The sequence below is a fragment of the Canis aureus genome, chromosome 38 (assembly GCF_053574225.1).
Source record: "Canis aureus isolate CA01 chromosome 38, VMU_Caureus_v.1.0, whole genome shotgun sequence".
Lineage (NCBI taxonomy): Eukaryota > Metazoa > Chordata > Mammalia > Carnivora > Canidae > Canis > Canis aureus.
The window spans coordinates 17,183,622-17,211,449 of NC_135648.1; the positions used below are offsets into that span (position 1 = coordinate 17,183,622).

General features: G+C 36.3%; 1 protein-coding gene across 39 annotated transcripts in view; it reads left to right on the forward strand.

Annotated features, from left to right (window-relative positions):
• Positions 1 to 27,828, forward strand: part of LOC144307378 (uncharacterized) — a 132,765-nt gene that overhangs the window by 99,761 nt on the left and 5,176 nt on the right. For 19 of the 39 annotated variants that reach the window (XR_013374268.1, XM_077887183.1, XM_077887150.1 and 16 more), the window contains 3 exons: positions 2,976 to 3,027; positions 26,583 to 26,721; positions 27,112 to 27,323. The exons of 2 other annotated variants lie outside the window; for them this stretch is intronic. Coding sequence is in view for 14 of the 37 variants with exons in the window: in XM_077887183.1 (XP_077743309.1) it covers positions 2,976 to 3,027; positions 26,583 to 26,639 (109 nt within the window). In the remaining 23 variants the exon portion in view is untranslated. Of the gene's footprint in view, positions 1 to 2,975; positions 3,028 to 24,750; positions 24,821 to 26,582; positions 26,722 to 27,111; positions 27,324 to 27,828 lie in introns of all 39 variants that reach the window. 18 more of the 39 variants (XM_077887172.1, XM_077887170.1, XM_077887171.1 and 15 more) reach the window with 3 other exon arrangements.

Below are 27,828 nucleotides of genomic sequence, written 5' to 3' on the forward strand. Positions count from 1 at the left end.
ACCATTGGTTAAGGTTCTGCCTTTTAGAGTCACAAGAAGAAGCAGGTTATATCTCCATATATGGCTAGATTTACATATATTCCTCACAGGGAATATTTAGTAAAATATAGGGTGCAAAAGGAATGGAAAATTAACACGTACGAACCCTAAGTTTGGAAGTACTGGAGGAAACATTTCAGTCATGCAATAAATATTCATTAAGCTGTGCACTATACTGGGCACCAGAAAAGGTCGTTAAAATAAATTGTGTGAAAAATATAACTTCTGAATTCATATATACAACTGAAATGCGTACAATTCTTTCAAATTTCACTTAGTTTTTGTAAACAGTATGTGCCATTTATATTTCTTTGTATTTTACAATTGTATGATTGAGCTCAGTAAACTTCTCAAACTAAAACCACATTCCAGACCTATCTTCAACTACTCTCATGCACATACTATTTGCTCCAGAGACCTAAGCTACCTATCCTTTTCCTAAACATCATTTTGGTTTTATTCATCTATACCTGATTCCTTTCTCTTAATTGTTCCTTCTCTCTCCTAGAAAGATCTGTTGAAATTCTACTCACATAACCCCCGTGAAGCTTTCCCTGACTTAGAGAAGTCTCATAACAAAGTACACCATTATTAAGAACAACTTTCTGTTTTTTAATAAAACATATATGTGTGTGTGTGTATGATACACACACACACATATATGTGATTTTCCATATCACATCATAGCTCCCCACCCCAAATGCCATTTTTAATCAATGTTATCTTCTTAGGGAGAAACACATATGTTGGTTGTATGTGGGTTATGCTTCTCAATCTAAATGTCCACCTAAAAGAAGCTCTGAGATCTACAGACCACTTGCTTATAAAAGATAGTCATGAAGAAAATCAGAATATGTTTCACAAAAGATGAGGTTGCAGTGGAGAACTGTGGAGAGATACACTTTAGAACGATAGTATTCATAGATGTCTAATCTCTGAATACACCATAGAAATAGATCAGAAATTGTAGGTCACGGATCAAGATTGGAAGAGTTACAAACACACTAGAGGCATTGTAACTTTTGCATGTTTACCTTTTTAAAAAATGTTTTTAAAATGAAAAAGTCTTTTTTTAAAAGTGAAGCAAGTTGTACATGACAGCAGCAAGCCATCCATGATATTTAGTCGATTCCCACTCTCCTGTCATCCTTACCTTTTGCTCACACTAATGCCCATCAAAAAATGTTCTATCGGTGAAGAATTTTTATTTGATTTGATCAATGGAAAATTCCACCCTGGTCTTAGCCCTGATTACTATCTCAGAACCTCACTCAATTGGTTGGTTACTTGGGCCACCTTGCAGAATATGCAAGTCTCAGTCAGATGAATCCATGTGGAACTGTTTACCTGTAACCATTGGCCTGGACTACATCTGAGAAATCCCAAACTGGCCATGTATATAGAGAGAAGAAGACTAGGGCTGCGGGAACATGGGTAATCCAGGTAATAAAAGATTGTTCAACACCATCAACACCATCTCGTTTGATGCCAAAGCTCACACTTTCCCAATATCATATGAACTACACCTATCTAATTGCAACACACGTCTTATTAGAAAGCTGAAAAATTGCATCTATTTTACTTTTAAGGACTTAACTAAGTTTACCAGAGAGAGAGAGAGAGAGAGAGAGAAAGAGGTGAAATGGAATAGGTATAGGGATTTTGAGGGGTTTGAGGGCATATAAGGAAAATCCTATGAACACAAGGGACAGTCATCATACAGCAAAGTTTATTGGGTGGTGCTTGGACAGTTTCGCATGAGAGGTGAAGTCTCTCATGGTGTCACTGACCAGACACTTAAGGTGAGGGACCATCATCTAGAATAGGAGAGCAAGGAAGCTCCCATGGGAGAGGGAGATCAGAGAAGAGGTTTATAAGTCTAGGTAATGTCATTCAGTGGCATGATGGGGAGACTTTAGGTCAGATTGTCCCAGGAGGTCTTGGGGCCTTTGTTGTCTGGGAATATCTTATCTATTGTTAGCAGATGAAGGAGGTGAGGTTTTGCAGGGTATGCAAAGCAGACGGGCTCTAAATGGCTACAAATCTGCTTGTTTCGGCTATTTTTAAATAACTGTATATGTAAAAATTTGGCACTGGAAACTCACTGTATCTTCCAGAAATAAACAACATAGGTGCTAATACACAGAGGCCATCTTTGCACTATTTATATAACAATAGGGAGAAGGGAGGATTGCACTTCATCTCTGGAGACCATTTTAATAGGACATAGGCACAGCTTGAGACTCTGGATTCTATATTCTAACATAAGACAAAAATGAAGAACAGAAGTGCAGTGGGCTCTGAGAAGCAAGCCTAAGGCTTAACAGTGGAAAGATCTTAAAGGGTCTCAGTAAAGGTCTGCAGCACCCACCAAGAGCAAGTGCCAAAGTAAATTCCACTATGCCTTCCAAAGCCTTTCCCTATTTTTTTCCTTCAATCTCATATAGATACAGTTCTTTTCCAAAAATCGCAAATTGATTTTTTGTCAGTTCAAAGCTATAACTTCTTCTATCTTCTTCTGTATTTCTGTATTAACCATCATAACCCCGAGTTTATACTTGATTTTATGCAAAAATTTAAGTGTAAGCAGTGCTTCCTACCTAAAACAAAGACTATAATATTTTGTCCTATATTTAGATTATTACCTTTAAAAATATGTATTCAGAGTATACTATGTGTCAGGCTGTATTATGCCAGACCTTGGGTACAAGTCTTGGGGTGAAAGACACAGTTCCTGGCCTCAAAGAGCTTGTGTTATTCAGCCAACTAGGACTACAGTATGTAACTACTATCTTTCTAAACAGTTTGAGTGGGTTAAATAGTGCAGCGCCAATCCATTCTGGGAATGTGTTAGTTAGGCTTACATATGCTAGTTATTCTAAGAAGTCCAGTAATAGCAATAATTCCCTCCATTTTGTGTTTTGTATGTCCTCTAGGGTTTCAAGTATCTGGAAGGAAGTCATTCTGATCCAGATCATTTCTACACATGTGAGTTGACTATAAGAAAAAGGAAGCTAAATTCTGAGTAATAGTTTGCAAGAAAAGAACCTGGCAAAGTTCCTGGCTCCTACAAAGTCTACACGTGCTAAAACAGAGTCCCCCTTTGTGTTAGGGAATCATATAAGAAAGTTTTCCACTCCGCACTGTAACTCTTATGGGAGGATTCACATCTAATTAGAGCTTTCGAGTTAAGTATCTTTCCAATCTCTGTTGCTTCATGAGGATATAGTTGAAGAGATTCAAGTTGTATGTTACCAGGGGCACTGAGTGCTAAAGACCTATTTCTTAAATGAAGTATTTCAGGAATGAGGAGAATGCTATGGCATCTTCCTAGGACAGGCAATTGCTGCCTACTCCAATGAAACCTTACCAAAGCGTTAGGTTTGTGGTTCAGGAGTGTATTATTTTGGTAGGGCTATCAAGGTACTAGACTGAGTGGGTTTACACCATAGAAATTTATTGTCTCACAGTTCTGGAAGCTTCTCTCTTTGGTTTATGGATGACTTTCTTCTCTATTCTGTCTTTACTCAGTCTTTCCTCTGTACATGACTGCGTCTGATCTTAGGTATAAAGAGACCAGTGGAATTGGATTAGGCCCCACCCACATGGCTTCATTTAACCTTAATCACCCTCCATTAAAGCCCTATCTCCAGGGATCTCTGGGTGACTCAGAAGTTTAGCACCTGCCTTTGGCCCAGGGCGTGATCCTAGAGTTCTGGGATCCAGTCATCAGAGTGGAGCCCCCCTGAGTGGAGCCTGCTTCTCCCTCTGCCTGTGTCTCTGCCTCTCTCTCTGTGTGTCTCTCATGAATAAATAAATAAAATCTTAAAAAAAAAAAAAAAGGCCCTATCTCCAAATATAGACACATTTTCAAGTCCTGGGGATTAGGACTTCAACATATGAATTTACAGGGATGTAATTCTACCCATAATAAGGGGTGGTGAGTGAATCCTCCACTCTACTGATACCACATTTACTTACTGAGAACATTGTGTAGGATTCTTAAAGAAAATAATTTCTTTAAGAAATTATTTAGCTCAATATAAATACATCTCTTTGCCTTGAGCACAATTTATATTTCCGTTCACTATTCCTATATGAAACCACTATATGAAAGAGAAGAATGCCTCAATAGTGTTAAGTCATGGTTAGTTAGGGTATCTGCTCTTTAACAACCCTACCTTAAATCAAACTGATCATTCTTCTAAAATAATTGGCACTGCTTCCCCTGTAGTCAAGGATTCTGTCTTCTATAATGACAAAGGGCACAATTCTCCCAAAAAAATGACCTTCCATTACTGTAAGGTGATTTCCTGTAACTGTTTATTCTGTGATTTGGTTGATAACTATTCTCATTAAAGAAAAGAAAGTCACATATTTAATCTTTGTTGGGCCCAACTCCTTGTATGTGTGCGATTTGTACATAGTTGAAGACAGTGGTAGGTAAACTGTTCTAGGAAGAGGACAGCAGCTGCAAGAGCACAAAAACCAGGAGGAGATGGCTTACAAAGAACTGTAGTATTTGATATGAGTGTAGGGAAGTTATTTCTGAGGCAAAAAGTGAGATAGAAAGAAGGGAAAATAAATGAGAAAGGACTTAGAAAGTAGCGCTAAAAAATTTCAAGCTTATTCTGAGGTTTTCCCCTGTTGTTATTTTCTTTTTAAAGTAAATTTATTTTTGTTCTTGCATAAATCATCCATTACTCCGAATATGTGCCTCCTGGGAGTTACATGGAAAAACAGAAATCACAAGTTCCCACAGTCATCATAATATTTTAAAAGTTTAAAGTTCATGAAAATATATTATGTAGGTGCTCAAAATATATGATGGATCACAATGCATATCATAAAATTATTCATCAACGCAACATGTGCATGAGAGGAATTGGAGTTGAGAATACTGAAAACAAGTATGATACTTAAAATACATAATTCTGTTTCGAAGGTCAAGTTAAGACATAATTATTTGAGAAAAATTCTCAAACACTTTATTAAATTTCTTTTAAGTGAAAGTGGTCTCAATTCGTCTGGAAGGCACTGTCATATCACGTGATAAATGATAAACTCAAATTCAGACAGTAAACTATGGAGGTTGTGTCTATGCCTTTAAAATATGTTACTTTATTCCTCATGGGTAAAATCCTGCTAGTTTATTTTTATTGATCGATTGCTTGATTGAAATACCATTAATTTAGATCTTCACTTGTAAATTTAGCTTAGAAGTTTTCTAGAGAAAGCATTCCACTACAGGCCTGAAATGTCATGGTGCTTCCTTTTTTTGTATCTTCATCCATTGGCTTCATCCTCACTTCATTTATTTCAATAGAATGCTGACATTTCTCTAATATTATTTCTAGGTTATCTCTCTCAGGCTTTTGGCCTTTATCCTCCAATCTGAAATGTCCTTTTCATAGGTTGTCCCTGTATATTATAGAAAATCTCTCTTCAGCCGAATACTTCCTTCCCTATAGTGGCTTCATATGAGCATTGAAACTTGAAAATTCCCTGTCAACTTATTAATTTACCTTTTCATTTGTATTCTTCATTTTTTTTTTAAGATTTTATTTATTTATTCATACACACACACACACACACACAGAGGCAGAGACACAGGCAGATGGAGAAGCAGGCTCCGTGCAGGGAGCCCAATGCGGGACTCGATCCCGGGACTCCAGGATCATGCCCTGGGCCAAAAGCAGGTGCTAAGCCACTGAGCCACCTGGGCTGCCCTGTCTTCTTCATTTTAAGTAAAAAGTATTATAACAGAGTTGCATGTAATGATAAAGAAAAAAATTATTCTGACACTTGTTAAGATGACAAGGAAGATCTTGTTTAGGACTGACGTGATGAATGTTGGTCCTGTTGCTATTGAGGAGAAAAATGGGCTCAACTCTGACTACAAGGACAAGTGGAGATTTATAGCTAGTGATCTGAATGAGAGGAATCAGTGAATGGAAAATTATAAGAGACATCAAGGGTGGAAATGTTCTTGCTAAACCAGTTTCACAGAATCCTTGCTGAAGTACCCAGATATCAAGGGTGGGGGATGAAAAATTTGATCAGATATCAAGGGTGATAAGATACCAATAGTCAGGATGATTCTCACTAACCTAACCAGATTCTTGCTAAAACTGGAGCAGACAAAAGAGAAGGCCCAAGGATGAGGCCTAGTCAAAAAATGTTCAGAGAAGTCTAAGTAAAGTTTGGACAAGGAGAGAATCTTTGTCAGTAATCTATAGTTAGTTCTTTTTATAGGAAATATGAGTTACCTCACATTCACTGTTTTTTTTTTTATCTTTTTTTTTTTTTTTAAATCTGTAGTCTAATTAAATGGGCTTTGTTAGCTAAATTATCAATAGTTTCTCTGGAAACTGCTTTTCAACTGTTGCAAAATAAAATTAGGAACAGTAAATATATGATATCTTATCTAGGTTTCTGGTGAAAACTTCCCAACCCAACCTTTGCATATTCATCTTTTAGCATTTGTTTCCCACTTTTAAAAATAAATTCTTCTTTGCCAAAATGTGTGTAAAGTTTTTGTGACTCAAAACACTATGCTTACTCCCTCAATGTTCTTGAATTTTAATGTTTCTCCTATTTAAGAATTCTTCTCTATAGCTCTCTGTCCGAATTCTCTGACACATACATGTATGTCTGAACTACTCAGATATGTCTGAAATTTACTGCTGACCTGTTCTCATCTTACACTAATACCATATACACAACGCTATGTCTTTGTGAGGAGGAGATTTTGGCGCTCAATACTGTAAGGGATTATGTTGGCAGTCATGTCATCCTTCTCATTATTTTAAGCTCTTTCCTCATTCTCCTCCCTAAACCTGTGAATAGAATTTTAGGCATAATACATTTTTCTTTCTTCCAGCAGTTTGCTTTTGAAAATGCCTATTTTTGCATAATAATAGGAAAAATAATCTTGACTTCCCTGACCAATAGCATGTTCTTTTTATAAAAATCAGAACAATTATTTTAAATTTCCTTCATATTTCTATTTATTTCCCCAGAGTTCAACAAATAGTCTGTGATTTTCAGGCCCCTTGTGATATACCACTGTGCTTAGTAAATCTTGACCTCTGACATTCTTGTCAACCTATATAGCAGAACTTTTGTAAAATTTCTCTAAATCGATGTTGAATCATGTCAGAAGCTGCAATTTGGTTGGCCTCCCTCTCCTACTGTAAATGTCACCATTATCACACCTTGTATCACTGTGCTGATCATTTCATCTTCTTCTCATACATCACAAAGATCAGCAGGAAATTTTTTCCCCCAAAAGCTCTAATAGTCTTTGTTCATAAACAATGCCATTAGATGAAGCATTTTTACTCTTGAGTGTATTCAATTCTTCTCTGGCTACTATATATGTGTTTCTTCATTCCTTGATGCCTGACATTCACCCCTTCAGCGGCTATGACATGGCCTTCCTTCACAATCAAACATCATGAAAAAGTTGTTCTCTTCCATTCCCATTATTATGGTGACTATGTGCTGGACCAATCATTCCAAACAGAAAACTAGAGATACTAAAATACTAAAATAAAAATTTAAATTCTTATCAAATGCGCAATCTGAAAGAAAAAAGATTACTGGAGCCAAAAACTATATGAAGATGAGGAACACAGAGTTGAGCAATGTGTTAATGTAGCTTTCACCTTTAGGGATTTTAGTATGAAAGGATCTGCCTGCTTACTGAACAACACCTGCTAGTATATGCTCAGTTACTATTTGTCAGGGCTGGTTTTTGTTGTAATCCTGATACAGTCCAGTGATAATCACAAGCCTTCTCATTGTCCCTGGTCCTAAAATCTCACATTTACAGCTCCCTTGTCCCAACTTTAGATATTTCCATTCTATTTTCTTGCTACTTCTGAGTACCATATGAGAAATTCTCAGCTGATTTCTCTGTACCATCTAATGGAGTACAGCATTCTGTGAAGTTGTCCTTGGGACCAATCATCTTCCTCAATAATTGCTGCCCTGCTAATCCCTTGCCATCTGAACACAGTACCAAATGTGAGAATTTTCTGAGAAGCTTGCAAAAGATGAAAGAAAGAAGGAACGAAGTAAAGAAGGGAGAGAAGGAGGTAAAAGAAGAAAAAAATTGCTTACAAGCTATTATTTTTAGATTCCCTCAAACCAGTTGAGATCCTTCCAGCCACCCAGTATCTCAGGTTTAAATTCCAAGATGGGAATGAGAGAATAGTGTCTACAAGTTCTCTTTCTGATTCTCTCTCTTCTTGATGTTGTCTGTCTTGCCCTTATTTTCATGTTCTCATCTTTATGCTCTCTCTTAAACACACTTCAACACAACACCAAGTTTTCTTTATCCCATGAGCTTCTCTAAAAATGTCCCTGAAAAATGAAATGTTTTTCTGAAATGTTCTTTAATTGAAGTAGCTAACTCCACAAATTCTCATTCACTCATTAATCAAAAATACATTGAGCATGTGCCAACACCTAGAACTATTCTAGAACCTAAGGACCAAGTGATAAATGAGATGGGCAAACCCCTGCTCGGATATAGCTTACTTTCTAGAAGGTGGTGACAGACAACAGACAATTTTAAAATAAAACAAATAAAAATATCACAGATTATTAAGTGCTATGCACATATTTAAACCAAGGTAAATACATATAGAGTAACTAAGTGGTAAATACATGTAGAACAATTACATTATATTGAGGAGACAGGGAAGATTTCTTATAATGGTGACATTAAAATTTTAATCTTAAGGAGGAACATAATGTAGACATGATGAAGAACATTCCAGGCAAAAAAGAAGACCAGGGTGGCTGAATTATAATCAGTAAGGGAGAAAGTTTATTGAAATTTTGCAGTAGTCAGAACATATGAGACTGTAAATCAGAGAAAAGCATTTAGATCTATTTGGATGCAATGGGAAACCAGTGGGGGGGTTGACTTCTTAAAATATCAGTCTAGCTAGTGTCTAGAGGAGTGATTCTTAAAGATTTTCATCTCAATATTTGGTTAAATTGTTAAAACTTTTGAGTACCTCAAAGAGCTTTTGTTTATATACTACATATCTATTAATAGCTATAATATTATCTAATATAATATTAGAAGTTAAAACTGAGAAATGTGATGTCATTTATTAACTTAAAATAATAAACTCATTACATGTAAATAAAAATAACAGATTTTTTTTATTGAAAGTAACTAAATTTTCCAAAACATAAAAAGAATGAAAATATTGGCATTGCTTATGTTGTTGCAAATCACTTTAAAGTCTGCTTTAATACAAGGCAGCTATATTCTTACGTCTGCCTCTGCATTAAATCTATTGTAATTTAACTGTATGAAAAAAAAATCTTGCCTCCCATAGGTATAAAACTGGTAAAGGGAAGAGTATTTTAGTAGCCCTATCAGATTTCTGTGGATATTCTTCTCTGATACCATACAAAAACTTGACAAGTGATAGTTCCTTCAAAGTTAGTTACAATGGATATTTTGAAACCATTAGTGAACTTTTCACTTTGTTACTGTAAAATTTCTTGGTCTATCTCACATTTAAAATGAATATTTGGGGTGCCGGGGTGGCTTATTCAGTTAGGCATCTGCCTTTGGCTCAGGTCATGATCCCAGAGTTCTAGAATCAAGGTCTACATCAGGGGCTCCTTGCTCAGAAGGGAGTCTGCTTCTCCCTCTGTGTCTGCCCCTCCCTCTGTTTTTTTTTTTTTCTCTCTCTCTCAAATAAATAAATAAAATATTTAAAAACAAAAATATAAATGAACATTTTCCCATGTATAATTTGATAGAATAAACATTATTTCATAGAAAGATATAGATGCATGAGTTAGTCATCTCCTCTTGTTAATGCATTTCATTAAACAATTTTAAAATCGTATTTGTTAGTATCACCCCTAACTTCACCAGAGAAGTGTCTAAGTATTGGAAACTTGTCAAACTCATGGTAGTGGATCCAGTTTTCCAAACTTTTCATTTTTGTCTTGAAAGATAAAATTTTACAATTGGCAATAAACATTGTCAGTTGTTCTTGAAGTGACAATCTTGCTTCACTCATTTTAGAGAAGACCTATGTCTAAATAACTTCAGTTTATATGTCATTCTTTCAAGTAAAATGTTCTTTGAATCAGAAGCTGCTAATTCATTGCACAGCACAAACAACTGAACAAGTTTTACCTTATACAACTATCATCCCTTTGTATGGAGCAAAAGTGTTTTGTGTGTACTTCCCGTTTGGTCACATAAGATATTTAAATTCATGCATTTACAAGTTGAAGTTTAATAAACTTAATAGTTTTCCAGTTTATCAAAAACATTTTTAAATTAAACTGACTTCTTTTTAGCTATGTTGTGGTGGTGACCAACATAATGACTAGAAGCATAGGTTTATGTAATTGCCTTCATTTGTGCTAAGGAACCAACTGTTTATCCACCGTTGCTTTTGCATCACCTGCACAAATGCTCACAGTAAAAAAAAAGGCAAGTAATATATTGGTATTATTACAAAAACAGTTTTGACCTTAGAGACACACTGTGTCTGAAAATCTCAGGGTCTTCCTGAAGTCCACATACCTTACTTACTTTATGAACCACTGGCCTAGAGAATAATTGGGGAAGAGAGTGAAAACAAACAGTTGGGAAGCTTTTTATAGTTCTGGAAGATGGAAATAGGAGGTTTTCATTCAATGTGGAGGTAATGAAACTGTAGAGAAGTAAACAAATACAGGATATGTTTTTGGAAATCTACCAACAGCACTTACCGTTGGATGTGTTGTGAAGAATGGAAGGAAAAGAGGAATCAAAGATAACTCCAAGATTTTGCTCTCAGGAGATGGAGCGATCCCAGTGACATTTACTAAAGAAGAATGATATAGGCAGGGGCAGATTTGGTGTGAGAAAATGAAAAGCTTAACTATGGGAGTGCCAAAGAACTATTTTTCATATTCCCCCAAACTTGGCTTTTTCTCTCCAGATCTAAAAAGTCTAGTGTCTAATTTAAAACTTGAAAATGGATAAAGTCTTCTTTGTCCTAGGCATTTTCTTCTCTCCTCTTCACCTTTCCTATTTGCCTGGTGTAATGGAAAAAAAAAAAAAAAAAAAAAAAACCTAAAGAATTGAATTTTTTAAAACCCTAACTTTATAACCACCCCCCAAAAATCACTTAAATAAGAAAGTGTAACTTTAGGGAACAGTTCTTAAACCAGTCTCAAGTCTGACATCAGTTGTGAATTCAGGGTTTCCAAAGACAACTCTCAGTTCTGACACCAATTGCAAGTTTGGGGTCCTTAAAATCACCCTCAGATTTGATAACCCATTAGAAAGACTCACAGAACTCACTGAAAACTGCTATACCCACAGTGATAGTTCATTATAGCATAAGGATACAGATTAAAATCAACCAAGGAGGGCCCCCTGGGTGGCTCAGTGGTTGAGCATCTGCCTTCAGCTTAGGGTGTGATCCCAGAGTCCTGGGATCAAGGGCCGCATTGGGCTCCCCATGGGAAGCCTGCTTCTCCCTCTGCCTATGTCTCTGCCTCTTTCTCTGTATCTCTCATGAATAAATACATAAAATCTTTAAAAATTCAACCAAGGAAAGAGACACATGAGATAGAGTCCAGGAAAGTGCTAAACATGAAGCTTCCAGTTGTCCTCTTGCAGTAGAGTTATAGATCCAGAGTCATCGGGCTTGGTCATACAGACATGGTGGACTTCTCATATAGCTGACCTCACTTTCTAGGCTTTCTGGAGCTTGTGCTGATAATAGATGACCCAGAGTCCCCACCATATATCACATTTTCATACTACTTGGCATAACTCAAGATTTTCAGGTACACAAAAACACTTTTATCAGATAAAATATCCCAAGGGCTTTGAGATGACCTTCTGTGATCCAAGGGCAAAGGCCAGACCTCTCAATGAGCAAAGGTAAATTACTTACCACTGACAATGGTTTTTTATTCTAGGTAGTTTCTTCTATCTTTTCATCTTGGCTTAGCTTTAATGGCTAAAAATAACCAAATAACTAAAATACTCCCTATCTCTCTAACCAACTCCTCATTCCTCAAAGCAAAACAAATCAAAACATTTAATGAGAAAAGAAAATGTATTAGGTGATATTTCAAAATATTTTTATGTGTATAAAGAGTTTACTGTAGTATTTGGCTAACATATTTTGACTATTTGCCATGTGCTAGGTACTACGATTTTAATTCTTATGATCTTATAAAAGTAATATTTGCACCCTAATTTTATAGGTAAGGAAATGAGGCCAGACAAGTTAAGCAATTTGATGAGAGTCATACTCAGAGAGTAACTGGCAGAGCCAAGGTACACATCTCAGTGAGACGCCAGAGAAACCTTCTCCTGACTAAGCTGTACATATCAATAAATGAGAGGTATCAGTATTGTCTATCTTGCAGGCTTTACTATTATAATCATTCACAGTCTCTTCTCTTACACTCCTAAATTTATTCTTCTCATTCGTTTAGGTAAAATTTACTCTCGGCAATTTTTATTTCATTTAATTCTGGGTACTTGACTTCTTAGCACTGCCTATCTGTATTTTATGGGTTGTCTTTGACAATTTGCATGGCTATGAGAGCTTCCTTCCCACGAAAATACAAGGTTATACACCATTACTCTTCCTTTAAGTGTGAAACCTAAAGTACCCTTGAGTTTTGTTCTCCTTGCTTAGCACACTCTATCCACTGCACATTTATCTCAGTATGAAGCAACCTCCATGATATCTCTTTGTCTGTTTCCTACATCATCAAAAATTTCTCTAAGTGAAAAGCACCTTTTTAGTGGTTATTTCCATTTTCTTCTTGTCACAGTTCATATCACCATATTTCCTTATCCCAGTATATCTTTCATTGAAAGACTTTCACTTAAAATTATAAAAATAATCACAGGATTCTTTGAAGTAATTGTGTCATCTCTTGCCCTCCCTACAATTCATTTCCAATGAGAATCATTATTCAGCATCAACCTTCAGAGACAAAACACTATGCAATACTTTTAAGTCATGTTCTCCTTTTTCTTTTTATTGATATCATTTCTGAGACAAACACATGCTTTCAGTAGATCTTACTAATACTTTTTTTTTTTAATTTTTATTTATTTATGATAGTCACAGAGAGAGAGAGAGAGAGAGAGGCAGAGACACAGGCAGAGGGAGAAGCAGGCTCCATGCACCGGGAGCCCAATGTGGGATTCGATCCTGGGTCTCCAGGATCGTGCCCTGGGCCAAAGACAGGCGCTAAACCGCTGTGCCACCCAGGGATCCCTTACTAATACTTTCTAATAGATCTTATTTCCAGTGATTTCAAATACTGTCACTGTTTCTACACTAAATTAAAAAAAAAAAGTGGAAAGAACACTCTGACAGCATAAGAACTCACAATAGATTTCTTCTCAAAAGAGCTCCAAAGTTATTTGACTAGGCACCTTCTCTACTTCCTGTTCAATTATATTCTCTTCCTTGTCCTTTCCCTGTTGTGTTTTAAAAAATCATTCTTATTCTGTTATGCCCACCCACATTGTATTCAGTATAAAGTTGTGGGAGGTTTTGCTTTTAATCCTTACTAGTATCCCTCTACTTAGAAATTTCTACATGTATGTATGTAAGAAGAGAAGTTCAAGTTATCTGCTGCTGTAGATGTGGTTAGAGTTCCAAATTGGGGCCTCCCAGCTGTCACGGATCTGCTTCCATTGCTATCACTTTACATTTGTTTCTCCACCTGGTTCCATATCACTTATGGAACCAGTCATTATTATCCTCTACTCTGAATGTACTTCTTTGAACTAGCGTAAGATCTAGTTTAACTTCCTCTTCTTTTCTTTCTTCCTTTTTATTTTCTTCTTTCCTCTTCCTTCCTTCCTTCCTTCCTTCTTTCCTTCCTTCCTTCCTTCCTTCCTTCCTTCTTTCTGAATGCTACTTACACACCTAGGTAAAAATTATTTAAAATTATCCCATTTGCCAAAGTCTAAATAAAGAAAAAGAGGTTACATTACCTTCTCAAGGTCACTAAGCAAAAAGATAATAGGCAGGCCTAGTAAATAAAGTCTCTTATTTATTGAACCAATATAAGTTGCAACATAACAAATTTTATAGTTTAAAAATATCCTATAATAAATAAAAAATCGAATCTTTAAAATGTGCTTGTATTTTTTATTTAAATTCAAATTCAAGTCAGTTAACATACAGTGTAGTATTGATTTCAGGAATAGAATTTAGTGATTCGTCACCTACATATAAGACCCGGGGCTCATCCCAACAAGTGACCTCCTTAGTGCCCATCCCCCACTTAGCCCATCCCCCTACCACTCCCCTTCAGCAACCCTCAGTTTGTTGTAGTTTCCCCCCCTCTGTTTTTATCTTATCTTATTTTTCCTTCTCTTGCCCTATGTTCATCTGATTTGTTTCTTAAATTCCACATGAGTGAAATCATATGGTATTTGTCTTTCTCTGCTTGACTTATTACACTTAGTATAACACACTTTAGCTCCATTCACATGATTGCAAATGGCAAGATTTCATTCTTTTTGATGGCTGAGTAATATTCCATTGTGTGTGCATATGTGTGTGTGTGTGTGTGTGTATTACTTCTTTTTACTCATTCATCAATTGATGGACATTTGAGCTCTTTCCATAATTTGGCCATTATTGATAGTACTGCTATAAACATTGGGGTACATGTGCCCCTATAAAGCAGTACTTTTATATCATTTGGATAAATACGTATTAGCACAATTGCTGGGTCATAAGGTAGTTTCTACTTTTAAGTTTTTGAGGAAACTCCATACTGTTTTCCAGAGTCATTGCACAAGTTTTTATCCCCTCGAAAGTGCAAAATATATCTTCTTTCTCCGTATCCTTGCCAATGTATGTTGTTTCCTGAGATGTTAATTTTGGCCATTCTGACAGGTGTGAGGTAGTATCTCATTTTGGTTTTGATTTGTATTTCCTTAATAATGAGTGATGTTAAGCATTTTTCATGTGTTCCTTAGATGTCTGTATGTTTTCCTTGGAGAAATGTCTGTTCATGTCTTCTGTCCATTTCATAAATGGATTATGTGTTTTTGGGGTGTTGAGTTTGATAAGTTCTGTATGGATTCTGGATACTAGCCTTTATTAGCTATGTTATTTACAAATATCTTCTTCTATTCCATCAGTCACCTTTTAATTCTGTTGATTGTTTCCTTTGCTACCCAGAAGTAAGAAGTTATTGTGGCCAAGGTCAAAGAGGTCAAGGAGGCTGCTACATGTTTTATCCTCTATGATTTTGATGGTCTCCTACCTTACATTTAGGTCTTTCACCCATTTTGAATTTGTTTTTGTGTATGGTGTAAGAAAGTGGTTCAGTTTCACTCTTCTACATGTCACTGTCCAGTTTTCCCAGCACCATTTGTTGAAGAGATGGTTTTCTATTGGATATTCTTTCCTGCTTTTCAAATATTATTTGGCTGTTCGGTTATGGGTCCATTTCTGAGTTCTCTATTCTGTTCCATTGATCTATGTGTCTGTTTTTGTGCTAGTCCCGTACTGTCTTGATGATACAGCTTTGTAATACAGCTTGAAGTCTGGGAATGTGATGTCTTCAGCTTTGATTTTCTGTTTTAACATACTTTGGTTATTCAGGGTCTTTTATGGTTCCATACAATTTTAGGATTGTTTGTTCCAATTCTGTGAAAAATCCTGGTGTTGTTTTGATTTTTTTGCATTGAATGTGTTGATTGCTTTGGTTGGTGTAGACATTTTAACAATATCTGCTCTTCCAATCCGTGAGCATGGAATATTTTTCCATTTCTTTGTCTTATTCAGTTACTTTCAAAAGTATTCTATAGTTTTTAGCATATACAATCTTTCACATCTTTCATTAAATTTATTCCTAGGTAACTCATGGTTTTTGATGCAATTGTAAGTAGGATTGATTTCTTTTTTATTTTTATTTTTATTTTTTTTGGATTGATTTCTTGATTTCTCTTTCTGTTGCTTCATTATTGGTGTATAGAATTGCAACAGATTTCTGTATATTGATTTTATATCCTATAGCTTTGCTAAATTCATGCATCAATTCTAGCAAATTTTTGGTTGAGTCTCAGGTTTTCAACATAGAGTATTAGATCATCTGTGAAGAGTGCAAGTTAGATTTCTTCCTGATAATTTAGATGCCTGATTGCTGAGGCTAGGACTTCTAGTACTATGTTGGACAACAGTAGTGAGAGTAGACATCTCTGACCTGTTCCTGACCTTAGGGTAAAAGCTCTCAGTTTTTTCCCCCATTTTGAGGATGATATTAGCTCTGAATCTTTTGTATATGGCCTTTAAGATGTCGAAGTATGTTCCTTTTATCCCTACTCTCTTGAGTGTTTTTATCAAGAAAGAATGCTTTATTTTCTCAAAGTTTTTCTGTCTCTTTTGAGAGGACTATATGGTTCTTATCCTTTCTTTTATTAATTAATTTAGTGTATCACATTGCTTGATCTCTGGATATTGAACCACCCCTGCAGCCCAGGAATAAATCCTGCTCGATTGTTGTGAATGATTCTTTTAATGTACTGTTAGATTTGATCAGCTAGTATATCTTGTTGAGAAATTTTGCACTCATGTGCATTAGGGATATTAGTCTGTAATTCTCCTTTTTATTGGGATCTTGTCTGGTTTTGGATTCAAGGTAATACTGGCCTCACAGAATGAATTTGTAAATTTTCCTTCCATTTCTATTTTTTGGGAATAGTTTGAGAATAGGTTTTAACTATTCCTTAGATGTTTGTAAGATTTCCCCGGGAAAGCTATCTGGCCCTGGATTTTTGTTTGTTGGGTGGTTTTTAATAGCTGATTCAATTTCTTTGCTGGTTATGGATCTGTTCAAATTTTCTTTCTTAATATTTCCGTTTTGTTAGTTTACAGATTTCTAGGAATTTATCCATTTCTTCCAGATTGCCCAATTTGTTGGCATATAATTACTCAGAATATTCTCTTATTAGTTGCTTTTATTTCTGTGGTGTGGTTATGATCTCTTTTTAATTCATGGTTTTATTTATTTGAGTCCTCTCTCTCTCTCTCTCTCTCTCTCTCTCTAATAGATCTGGCTGGGGATTTATCAATTCTGTTAATTCTTTCAAAGAATCAGCTCACAGTTTTTTTGATCTGCTATACTATGCTTTTTTAAAATTTCTATGTTATTTATTTCTGCTGTAGCCTTAATTATTTCCCTTCTTCTGCTGGTTTTAGGCTTTACTTGCTGTTTTTGTTGTTGTTTTTGTTTTGTTTATTTGGCTCCTTCAGGTATGAGGTTAGGTTGTGTATTTGAGACTTTTCTTTCTTCCTGAGGAAAGCCTGTATTGCTATATACTTCCCTTTCATGACCGCTTTTGCTGCATCTCAAAGATTTTGGACTGTTGTCCTTTCATATTCATTTGCTTCCATGTATTTTTTTGAATTTTTTCTTTAATTCCCTGGTTAACCCATTCATTCTTTAGTAGAGTGTTTTTTAATCTCTATATATTTGTGGTTTTTCCAAAATTTTTCTGATTGATTTCAAATTTCATAGCATTAAGGTTTGAAAATATGCAAAGTGTGGTCTCAATCTTTTTGTACTAATTGAGGCCTGATTTGTGACCCAGCATGTGATCTATTCTGGAGAATGTTCCATATGAACACAAGAAGAATGTGTATTCTCTTGCTTTAGGATGAAATGCTCTGAATATTTTTAAGTCCATCTGGTACAGTGTGTGTGTCATTCAAAGCCATTGTTTCCTTGTTGATCTTCTGCTTAAATGACCTGTCCATTGCTGTCTGTAGGGTGTTAAAGTCTCCTACTATTATTGTATTGTTATCAAATAAGTTTCTTTACGTTTGTTATTAATCGATTTAAATATCTGAATGCTCCCAAGTTGGGGGCATAAATATTTCAATTATTAGATCTTCTTGTTGGATAGTCCCCTTTATTACGATATGGTACCCCTCTTCACCTCTTATTACGGTCTTTGGCTTAAAATCTGGTTTGTCTGATACAAGTATGGCTATTCTACCTTTCTTTTGATCTCCATTAGCATGTCAGATGTTTCTTCACACCCTCGTTTTCAATCTGGAGGTATCTTTTGTCCTAAAATGGGTCTCTTGTAAGCAGGATATTGATGAGTCTTGTTTTTTGGTTTTGTTTTGTTTTGGTCCATTCTGATACCCTAGGTCTTTAGATCGGAGCATTTAGTCCATTTACATTCAGAGTAATTATTGACAGATATGAATTTAGTGCCATTGTATTACCTGAAATACCTGTAAAGTCATTAGTCCTATAGTTTATCTCTGCTCCTTTCTAGTCTTTGTTGCTTTTTCTTTTCACTCATAAGGTCCCCCTTAATATTTCTTACAGAGCTGGTTCAGTGTTCACAAACTCCTTTAGTTTATGCTTGTCTTGTAAATGCTTTATCCCTTGTTCTATTCTAGATGACAGCCCATCTGGATATAATATTCTTGATTGCATATTTGTCCTACTCAGCATGTTGAATATATCCTGCCACTCTCTTCTGGCCAGACAAGTGTCTGTGGACAGGTCTGTAGCTAACCTTTTATGCCTACCCTTTCAGGGTAAGGACCTTTTATTTGGCCCCAGCTACTTTCAGGATTCTCTCTTTACCTTTGTATTTTAATAGTTTCGCTATGATATGTCTTAGTGTCAACAAGTGTTGACTTGTTCTTGTTGATTTTGAGGGTAATTTTCTATGCCTCTTGAATTGAATGCCTGTTTCTTTTCTCAATTTAGGGAAGTTCTCACCTACAATTTATTCAAGCAACCCATATATCCCTTTTTCCCCACTCTTCTTCTTCTGGGACTCCTATGATAGGGATATTATTGTGCTTTGTGGAGTCACTGAGTTCTCTTAAGTCTATATTTGTGATCTAATAGTTTTCTTTCCCTTTTCTCTTCAGCTTCATTATATCCATATTTTAATCTTCTGTACCACCTATTCATTCCTCTGCTTCTTCCATTCTTGTGAATATATATAGTCAATTTTGTACTCAGCACTTTTAAAAATTTCAGCCTGATTAGTTTTAGGTCATTTATCTCTGTAGCCTGGTTTTTCAGGTTTCATGGCACTATGTAGAAACTTCTATGTTTCTTTCAAGCCCAGCTAGTGTTCTTATGATTGTTGTTCTAAATTCTAATTTCCTCTTTTGAGGAAATCCCTGGCTGTGATTTCTTCTTGATCTTTCTTTTGGACAGAATTCCTCCTTCTTGTCATGTCTAGCTTCCCGTCTTTTGCATATTATGAAAGCTTGTTATGTTACTGCTCCTGGGAGTAATACTATATTAAGGAAGGGTCATACTCTGTCCAGGGCCTGGCACTTCAGAAGGTGTTTCTGGTGTATAGTTTGTGCACTCTGCTATTGTGTTTGGCTGCTCTTTCCCCAGGTCAGTCTTCTGCAGAGTTCCTCCTTGCTTTCATTGGGGAGTGTTTAGACCTTCAACGATGTGTGCTTTGATGTGTTTGTTAAGATAAGCCTGATTAAAAAAAAAAAAAAAAAGCCTTATCTAAGAAAATAGAAAAGAAACAAACAAACAAAAATCAAACAAACAATAACTATAAGCCTGATTCCAAAGAAAAAGAAAGAAAGAAAAAGAAAAGAAAAGAAAAAAAAGCCTGATTCAGAATAAACAACAACAGCAACAATAACAACAACAAAAACAAACAAACAAACAAACAAACAAAAAACAAACAAGAAAAGGAAACAAACCAACACATGGACAAAAACTATAAGCCTAAATCTCAAGTAAAAAGAAAAAAATAAAATGAAACAAAATGAAATGAAATCCCATCCTATTTCCACCATCGCTGAAGCTGATGCTTTGGAACATTCTATGATTAGTTGACTTGGTACATTGAGGTGCCTGTGTTGGTCTTCTGACAGAGAGGTCCACTGTGCTAGCTCACAGTTAGATCTACCCTAGTAAAGATTCCCCTGCGGGCACGTAGGAGAGGGGTTTGGTGTAACTGACTCCTGTCTCCACTGGAGGCACTGTGTTTCTCTCTGTAATCCCACTGTCCTACTGGAGGGGGTGTGGAAGATGGCATCACCTCACCTTCTCAAATCCTGGGAGGGGAATTCATGGTTGCGCTATTCAGGAAAACTTCACAGAAAAGGAACCATCTCCCCTCCTTTGTCTCAGGCTCTTTTTAGGTTCCTGTCCTCAGAATGTGTGTACCTGGGCAATTGGCACATCCAGTGCCAGAGTTCTCCTATGTTTTACTCTGGCAAGCAGCTGGGATTCAAAACTCCAAATCTTAAAGGACCCAGTAAGGTGTGGCCCTGTTCTCCTCTCCCAGAGGAAAGCCTTCCAGCACTGTGCCGCACACCATTCTCTCCCAGAAAAGCAGTGCTTCACTGTAGCCTCTGGGCACTTGTGCAAGCATATGACTGCTTTTTGAAAAGCTGCTACTAGGCTATCTGCATGTGCTTCTTTCTTCTGCTTTTGAATGGCCACTCCATGCCAGCTGGTAGGCCTTTCATCCTTGGAGAGGTAAAATGCCCTCTTCCAAATGGACTTAAGGAAGGGGAGCATTCTTCTCCAGAGTGACCCAGGTGATCCCCACACCACCGTGTCTTGTGTGAATACCACATACCACTCTTTCTCCTCCTATCCCTCTCTCTCTCCCACTTCTTTCCACAAAAAAAAAGGCTTCCTCACCTCTAATGTACTGCAACTTTTCTCTTTGCCAATTCATATCTCTGAACCTCGCATCTGCCATATTTTCTCCCTCCAGTCATGCAGAAGGTTTTCCTAATCCTCAGATTGATTTCCTAGTTGTTCAAAATGATTTGATGTTGATCTAGCTGTGTTCAAGGAATGAGGCAAGCCCAGGGTACCCCAACTACTCCACTCTTTTAATTCCATCCTCTAAAACATAATATTTACAAGGATTGAACTGAGGAAGATGGTATTCTTTGTAAAAATGCTTTATTCCAACTCAACTACCATGATCTTTCCTTTATGTAAAGTTTCCAAAAATTATTTTTGCCTTGAAACTTCCTGATGAGACAAACATAGGTTTTCTCTGGTGACAAATAAAATGATGTTATGTTGCTTCTTCATCACAATCATATCATCATAAAAGTGTTGGCACAATTAAGGATTTTAGTAGAAGTAAACTTATAATGAATATTCATGTGAATTTTGATAAATTGCTGAAACATTTCCTATGAGTAGTAGACTTAATTCATAGGTAAATTCATTCAAAACATGTAATTTTAACTTACAGCACTTCAACTTACATTGCAGTTAAAATGGAATATTTAAGCTAATCTTTCTTAGCCTTATAAATAGAATCACTTACATCAACAAGCAGTTTCTATGTTAATTCTGGCACCACCAACTTCCCCTTTATTTAAATGTAATAATATTTAAGAGTTATTTCACTGTAGAACTTTTAACCAGATGATAACAATAATTTCTTATGAAAACAAATGTAAAATTAAATATCAAAATTCTATTCTATCAAATTTTGAAGGATTCTAATGAGTAGATCCCTTGATATCTTTCCTTATGTGATATGTTTGAGAAGTTTTGAGACTTCCTTTTTGTTTCTTTCAGGATGGATAAGGTTTTGTTGTAACAAGTAACTCCCAAATCTCAGTGATTGAAGCCTAAAATGAGATAGTTTTAGTTTGCACTACATGTCTATAAAGGGGCACAATATGGGACTCAGCTTATCACTATCACTTATCATGGGCTTATCAATACCCATGGTATTGGGTTCCATACCAATAGAGCCACCCCTATCACAACCGGTCCTAGTATCTGGGAATATTGCTGGACCACTGTCCATTTACTTCCTCCAGTCACCCCTTCCCCTGCAGTGACTTTTTTTTTTTTCCAATTTCCAACCTTTCTTTCTGTCTCTAACTTTATAGCTCCATCATCTCTGATTTAGAATAGTTTACTTGGATTTCTCCTTTTAGAGGTTTCCAGTAGTTACTGAGAATAAAAATATACCATATTTGTGTTGATATGGGAGGATACAGAGAGTTCTGAATTTAGTTTTGCCATCAATTAAATAGCCTTAGAATGATATATGTTACTTCTACCCCTAATTCATTGGCCATAATTAGTTATATGACTGCACACACAATGGTGACCTGCAATACTACTGTAAAACTGGAATGAAGAGAGACAGAAATATTTAGTTATCTGCATTAATGCCAGACAGTCCACTCTCTGGCCATTGCTTGGATCACTTTTGCTTCCAAGGCAAAAGGCACTCCCTCATTTCCAAAAGGAGGTAACTCGAAAGTCCCATAAAATAAAGACCCAATCCTCAAACTACATGAACTGTGGCAAGCAGTAGTCACTATAGCAGGTATATTTATGATCCTATCTTGATCTATACATATATCAGAAAACTGTATACCCACCTCCAAAAAAATCTACAGTGATTGGGCAGCTCGGGTGGCTCAGCGGTTTAGCGCCACCTTCAGCCCAGGGCCTGATCCTGGGGACCCAGGATCGAGTCCCACATCGGGCTCCTTGCATGGAACCTGCTTCTCTCTCTGCCTGTGTCTCTGCCTCTCTCTCTGTGTGTGTCTCTCATAAATAAATAAATAAAATCTTTTTAAAAAATCTACAGTGATTGAACAAAAATAGAACAATTAAAATAAGTACCATCATTCATCAATAGTAATAAAAGAAAGTACACAGGTGTTAATGATCTACAGAAATTCTGATATCCCATGGGCAAAAGCTATGAGGAGACCCTATATTGTTTGTGGCAAGTACATCTCAATTATACCCTGATCCCAATGTCAGGAAGTTCTGCTGTTTGGCCTCTTTGATCCTTAGTTCTGTATCCAAAGATATCTTCTCTCTTCTATCATTCTGGCACATCTGAAGTAGCTATTGAGGATTCTGATGTCCTTGGGGGGCCAATCAGCTTCTTAACCTACTTCTTGTATGTTAAAAGTTGGTAAGTTTCAAATAATCACTGATGTTTTTAGCCGAGGCTTAGAGATTTCTTTGGCAAGGTAACTCTCTCAAGAAGTTAACTTCAAATCCATTTGATTCCAGCCTCATGAACCATAAGCTATATCTAGCTTTGACATATGTCTCTCTCTTGATTTAACTATAGGGAACTCGAGTCTTTTAGGCTTATTGGGAGAGTCATATCCTTAGACTCTCTTTCCTGAATCATTTTGTACAATCAAATGGATATACCTCCTGCCACCTTAATCCATCAAGCAGTTTTAACAATGGATGTGACAGCCAAACCCTTGATTGCATTCTTGCTGTATGGCTTAGTTTTAATAAACCTTTGTTGTTCAAGGAATTTTTCAATAATATCTTTTACTGCTCAGGATTGAGAAGCAATTGCTTTTTCCAATCTTCTAATTCCTTACACTTTGGGACTCTGTGCTCTCTCATTTGTGCTTACAAACTATCCAATTATTTTTTAATGCATTTCTTCATCTCTATATTTCTAAAATGTGACCAATGATAACTAACACACGTAACTAACTTCTATTTTATAAACTCATTCCCTAAAGTTACAAAGTCAGAAGATAAATTATTTGCATTGCACATTTTACAGCTTTATCATCATGTATTTCTTCATTACATAACCTGGATAAATATCCTTCTAATCTCTAATAATAGTTCCTTTGCCACCTAGGCAAATTTCTTAAAGCAATGTTGTTTTGTTATTATAGACTTTGGCTTACAGTGCCAAATTTGCATCAGTTAAGATAGGCTATCTTAGGCTGTGAAAAAAAGAAATACAAGGAGGAAGGGAGGGAGGGAGGGAGGGTGGGAGGGAGGGAGGAAAGAAGGAAGGAAGGAAGAACTCTCAAAGATGAATACTTTTAAGAGAACAAAGTTTTAGTTTTTGTTCTTCTATGTGCACTGTGGTTTATAAAGAGTAGTGTATATATACATAATTTCAATTCAGGGAACTAATTTGTCAAGGCAATCTTTTAAATATTGCTGCTTATGTATTAGTGTTTTATTGCTTTGTAAAAAATTACCATAAAGTCAATGGCCTAAAATAACACTTTAAAACAATGTACATCTTTTTTTAAAGATTTTATTTACTTATTCATGAGAGACACAGAGAAAGAGAGAGAGGCAGAGACACAGGCAGAGACACAGGAGAGGGAAAACCATCCCTCCATGCAGAAGGAAAACCAGGCTCCATGGAGCCCGACATGGGACTCCATCCTAGGTATCTAGGATCAGGCCCTGGGCTGAAGGTGATGCTAAACTGCTGAGCCACCCAGGCTGCCCACAATGTACATTTATTATCTTAAAGTTTTTGTGGGTCAGGGTCTGGCACAATCTAGCTCAGTCTTCTCTCAAGGTATCACAAGATGGTCAGCAACATTCTTTTTTCTTTTTTTTTTTAAAGATTTATTTATTTATTCATGAGAGACACAGAAAGAAAGAGAGGCAGCGACACAGGCAGAGGGAGAGAGAGAAGCAGGCTCCATGCAGGGAGCCTGACATGGGACTCAATTCTGGGTTTCTAGGATCATGCCCTGGGCTGAAGGCTGCGCTAAACCGCTGAGCCACCCCGACTGCCCGGTCAGCAGTATTCTTTATGGAACCACGGTCCTCCTCCAAAATCACATTGTTGTTGACAGAATTCAGTTCCTTATGGATGTAGGACAGAGGTCTACTTTTGATTGTTGACTGCTACCCACATCTTGCCCACAGGTCCAAAGAGACACTCATAGTTCCTTAGCACAGGCCCCACTCAGACAACATGACAGCTCACTCTATCGAGGTAAGCAGAAGAATTTATTTTTTAAGGGATTACCTAATTAAATCAAGCCTACCCAGAATAATTTTTATTATTTCAAAGTCAAATGATTAGGGACCTTAATGATATCTGCAAAATGTCTTCAACTTTTAATATAATATAACCTAATCACAAGAGTGATATCTCAACATATCCACCACAGGTCTTGTCCACAATACAGAGGATTGTATGTGGAAGGTACACTAAGAGCAAGAACTTTAAGGCCATGTAATGCCTACCATCTATTATGAGAAAGAACCTGCGTCTCTTTAAGGGTCCTGCCCTGCCATTCAATGCCTGGCCCATAGTTGACTTCTGCTCACAATGCATTGGCTATAACTAGACTCACATCTCCACTGAAACATAGGATGCCATAAAATTCAATCCTCCCATATTTCTGAAAATGCTAAGTCTAAAAATGCTATGTTTCTCACATAGCCTACAGATAGAAAAATGTGTATAAATCACTAACTATCCACTATCTTGAAAGAACCATAGAGTCTGGGCAGCCTGGGTGGCTCAGTGGTTCAGCGCCACCTTCAGCCCAGGGCGTGATCCTGGAGACCCGGGATGGAGTCCCAGGTCGGGCTCCCTGCATGGAACTTGCTTCTCCTTCTGCCTGTGTCTCTGCCTCTCTCTCTCTCTCTCTCTGTGTGTGTGTGTCTCTCATGAATAAATAAATAAAATCTTAAAAAAAAAAAAAACATAGACTCAAAACCAGTGATGTGAGAAGGCAACATCTTAGGTTTTTTTTTTTTTTTTTTTCATCTTACATATTAGTCTGGATGTAGAGTACAGATCTGGAATATGGAAGAGAAGGAAACAACCTCACTGAGGTTAAAGAACTTGACTTTGGTCATTCTGGGTATTAGTGATAGAGATACCAGCTACCATTTAACCTAGTTTGCTTATGCTCTGTCCATTGTCCAAGCCATTTTTAATGTATGTAGACTATGCAGGAAATTGTTATGTTAATTGCCAGAGTGCTGGAAATTTGAAGCCAGGATTTTTTTATGCTTGATAAGTAATAATCACCTAGTCATTTTTTTTTTCATTGATTCATTCATTTACCAAATAGGTATTGACTATCCATCACATATCAGGTATTAGCTTTTAAGTAGAGGTAAAACAACATTAAGATACAAACAAGTACTTTAATTTTTTTCTTAAATTTAAAGATAAATGTGTAGAAGACCTCTGAAGTTTCCTAATAAGAATTTTTCATAGTTTTTAATTGTAAAGGCAAAGACAAGAAACTATCATACCTTTGCTCTCCCTTTCCTTATTAGTATGAGAACTCTTTTATTCTGCAGTGTAGGAACATAACTATGTTCTGCCTGCAAGATGTAAGTAAATGTCTTAGAGTCTCCAGTTTAATAGCCAAATATAATTCTGATACCCCTCTACCAATCAATGTTCTTGTCATCATTCTTAGAGATTTCAGTACCAACGAAAATGATTTGTGCAATATCATGACTTCTCAATTTCTTAGTCTTATCAACCCCAAAGATCTGTGTTTTCTCCTGATCTTGCCCAGTCATCCACATCCCTATCTTGATTCATAGCAAGAATTTATTTCTTAAGCTTCTTTTCATTTATTGTTAAAATGTCACATTACTTCCTTCCTGCATCTTACTCTCAGCTGATGTCCCAACATAATCATTGAGCCTTTGCACTTATTCAGTTTGCTTGGGTACTTTTCTCCACATATCAACATGGCTGGTTTCTTCTTGTGATCTGCCCACAGAACCAAGAAAGAACAATGACTCTACGTAAGCTGGAGCCACAGTTGAATGAAGCATGACCAAAAGCCAAAAGGGAGAAATGGAATTATATCCAAACAAAACCCCTGAAGTTAAAAAACAATGCAACAGCTTTCTTACAAAGTAAACAATAGTTGAATAGACAATTCTGCAACTAAAAGATAAGACATAATAACACCTTTGTGAGAAAGATCGAGAAAGATTGGGAAAGAAAGAAAGAAAGTTGATGAACATCCTTATTCTACAGCAACAGAGATGAGCTGTGGAATTCCACCTCAACTATATAATTGATTGCGACCCAAATGTTAAAAACATGTTTATTGATCTAGAAAAATGTCCCTCATATGTTTTTAATGAAAAAGGCTTATAGAAATCTATATAGTATACTCTCCTTTTTAAATACCAGAGAAACAGTGGAGGTCCATATCCCAATATTAAAAGTTAATAACTTGGAATAGAAAAACATGGGCAATTTATTCATTTTCCATTCCTGAATTTCATATTTTGCTTTAGACTGAATGTATTAATTATGTAATAAGAAGTCATGAAGAACCACTAGTTTGAAATAAATCATTCAAGTGGTCCATATGGATCCTGGCATATGAAAAATATACATTGAGATATAGCAGATGAGAAGGACAACTCAAGATCAAGAGTCATAATCCTCATTGTATGCATCGGCTATACTCTGATAAAAAATAATATCCATGTGGCCAGCCAGAAATGTAAGAAAATAACAAGTTCATTTTGTACAGAATTCTAGAAAGATTTACTAGTATAATAACAATTTTTTTTTAATTTTTATTTATTTATGATAGTCACACAGAGAGAGAGAGAGAGAGAGAGAGAGAGAGGCAGAGACACAGGCAGAGGGAGAAGCAGGCTCCATGCACCGGGAGCCTGACGTGGGATTCGATCCCGGGTCTCCAGGATCGTGCCCTGAGCCAAAGGCAGGCACTAAACCGCTGCGCCACCCAGGGATCCCTATAATAACAATTTTTTAAAAAAGCTTTCTCCTAAAGGCATTCAGTGCCCAGTCATTTTTATAAGTATTAAAGCCCAAAATAACTTTGATAGATCTTATAGAAAGATAGATAACTACTCTGATAAATTAGTGTTTATTTCAGTTCTTCATACTATCAATTCTGAGAGAGAATTTACTTACTCTGAGGTATCTTTCAGGGATGCCTTCAAAACCTAAAAATAATTATATTAGAATTATGTTTTTAT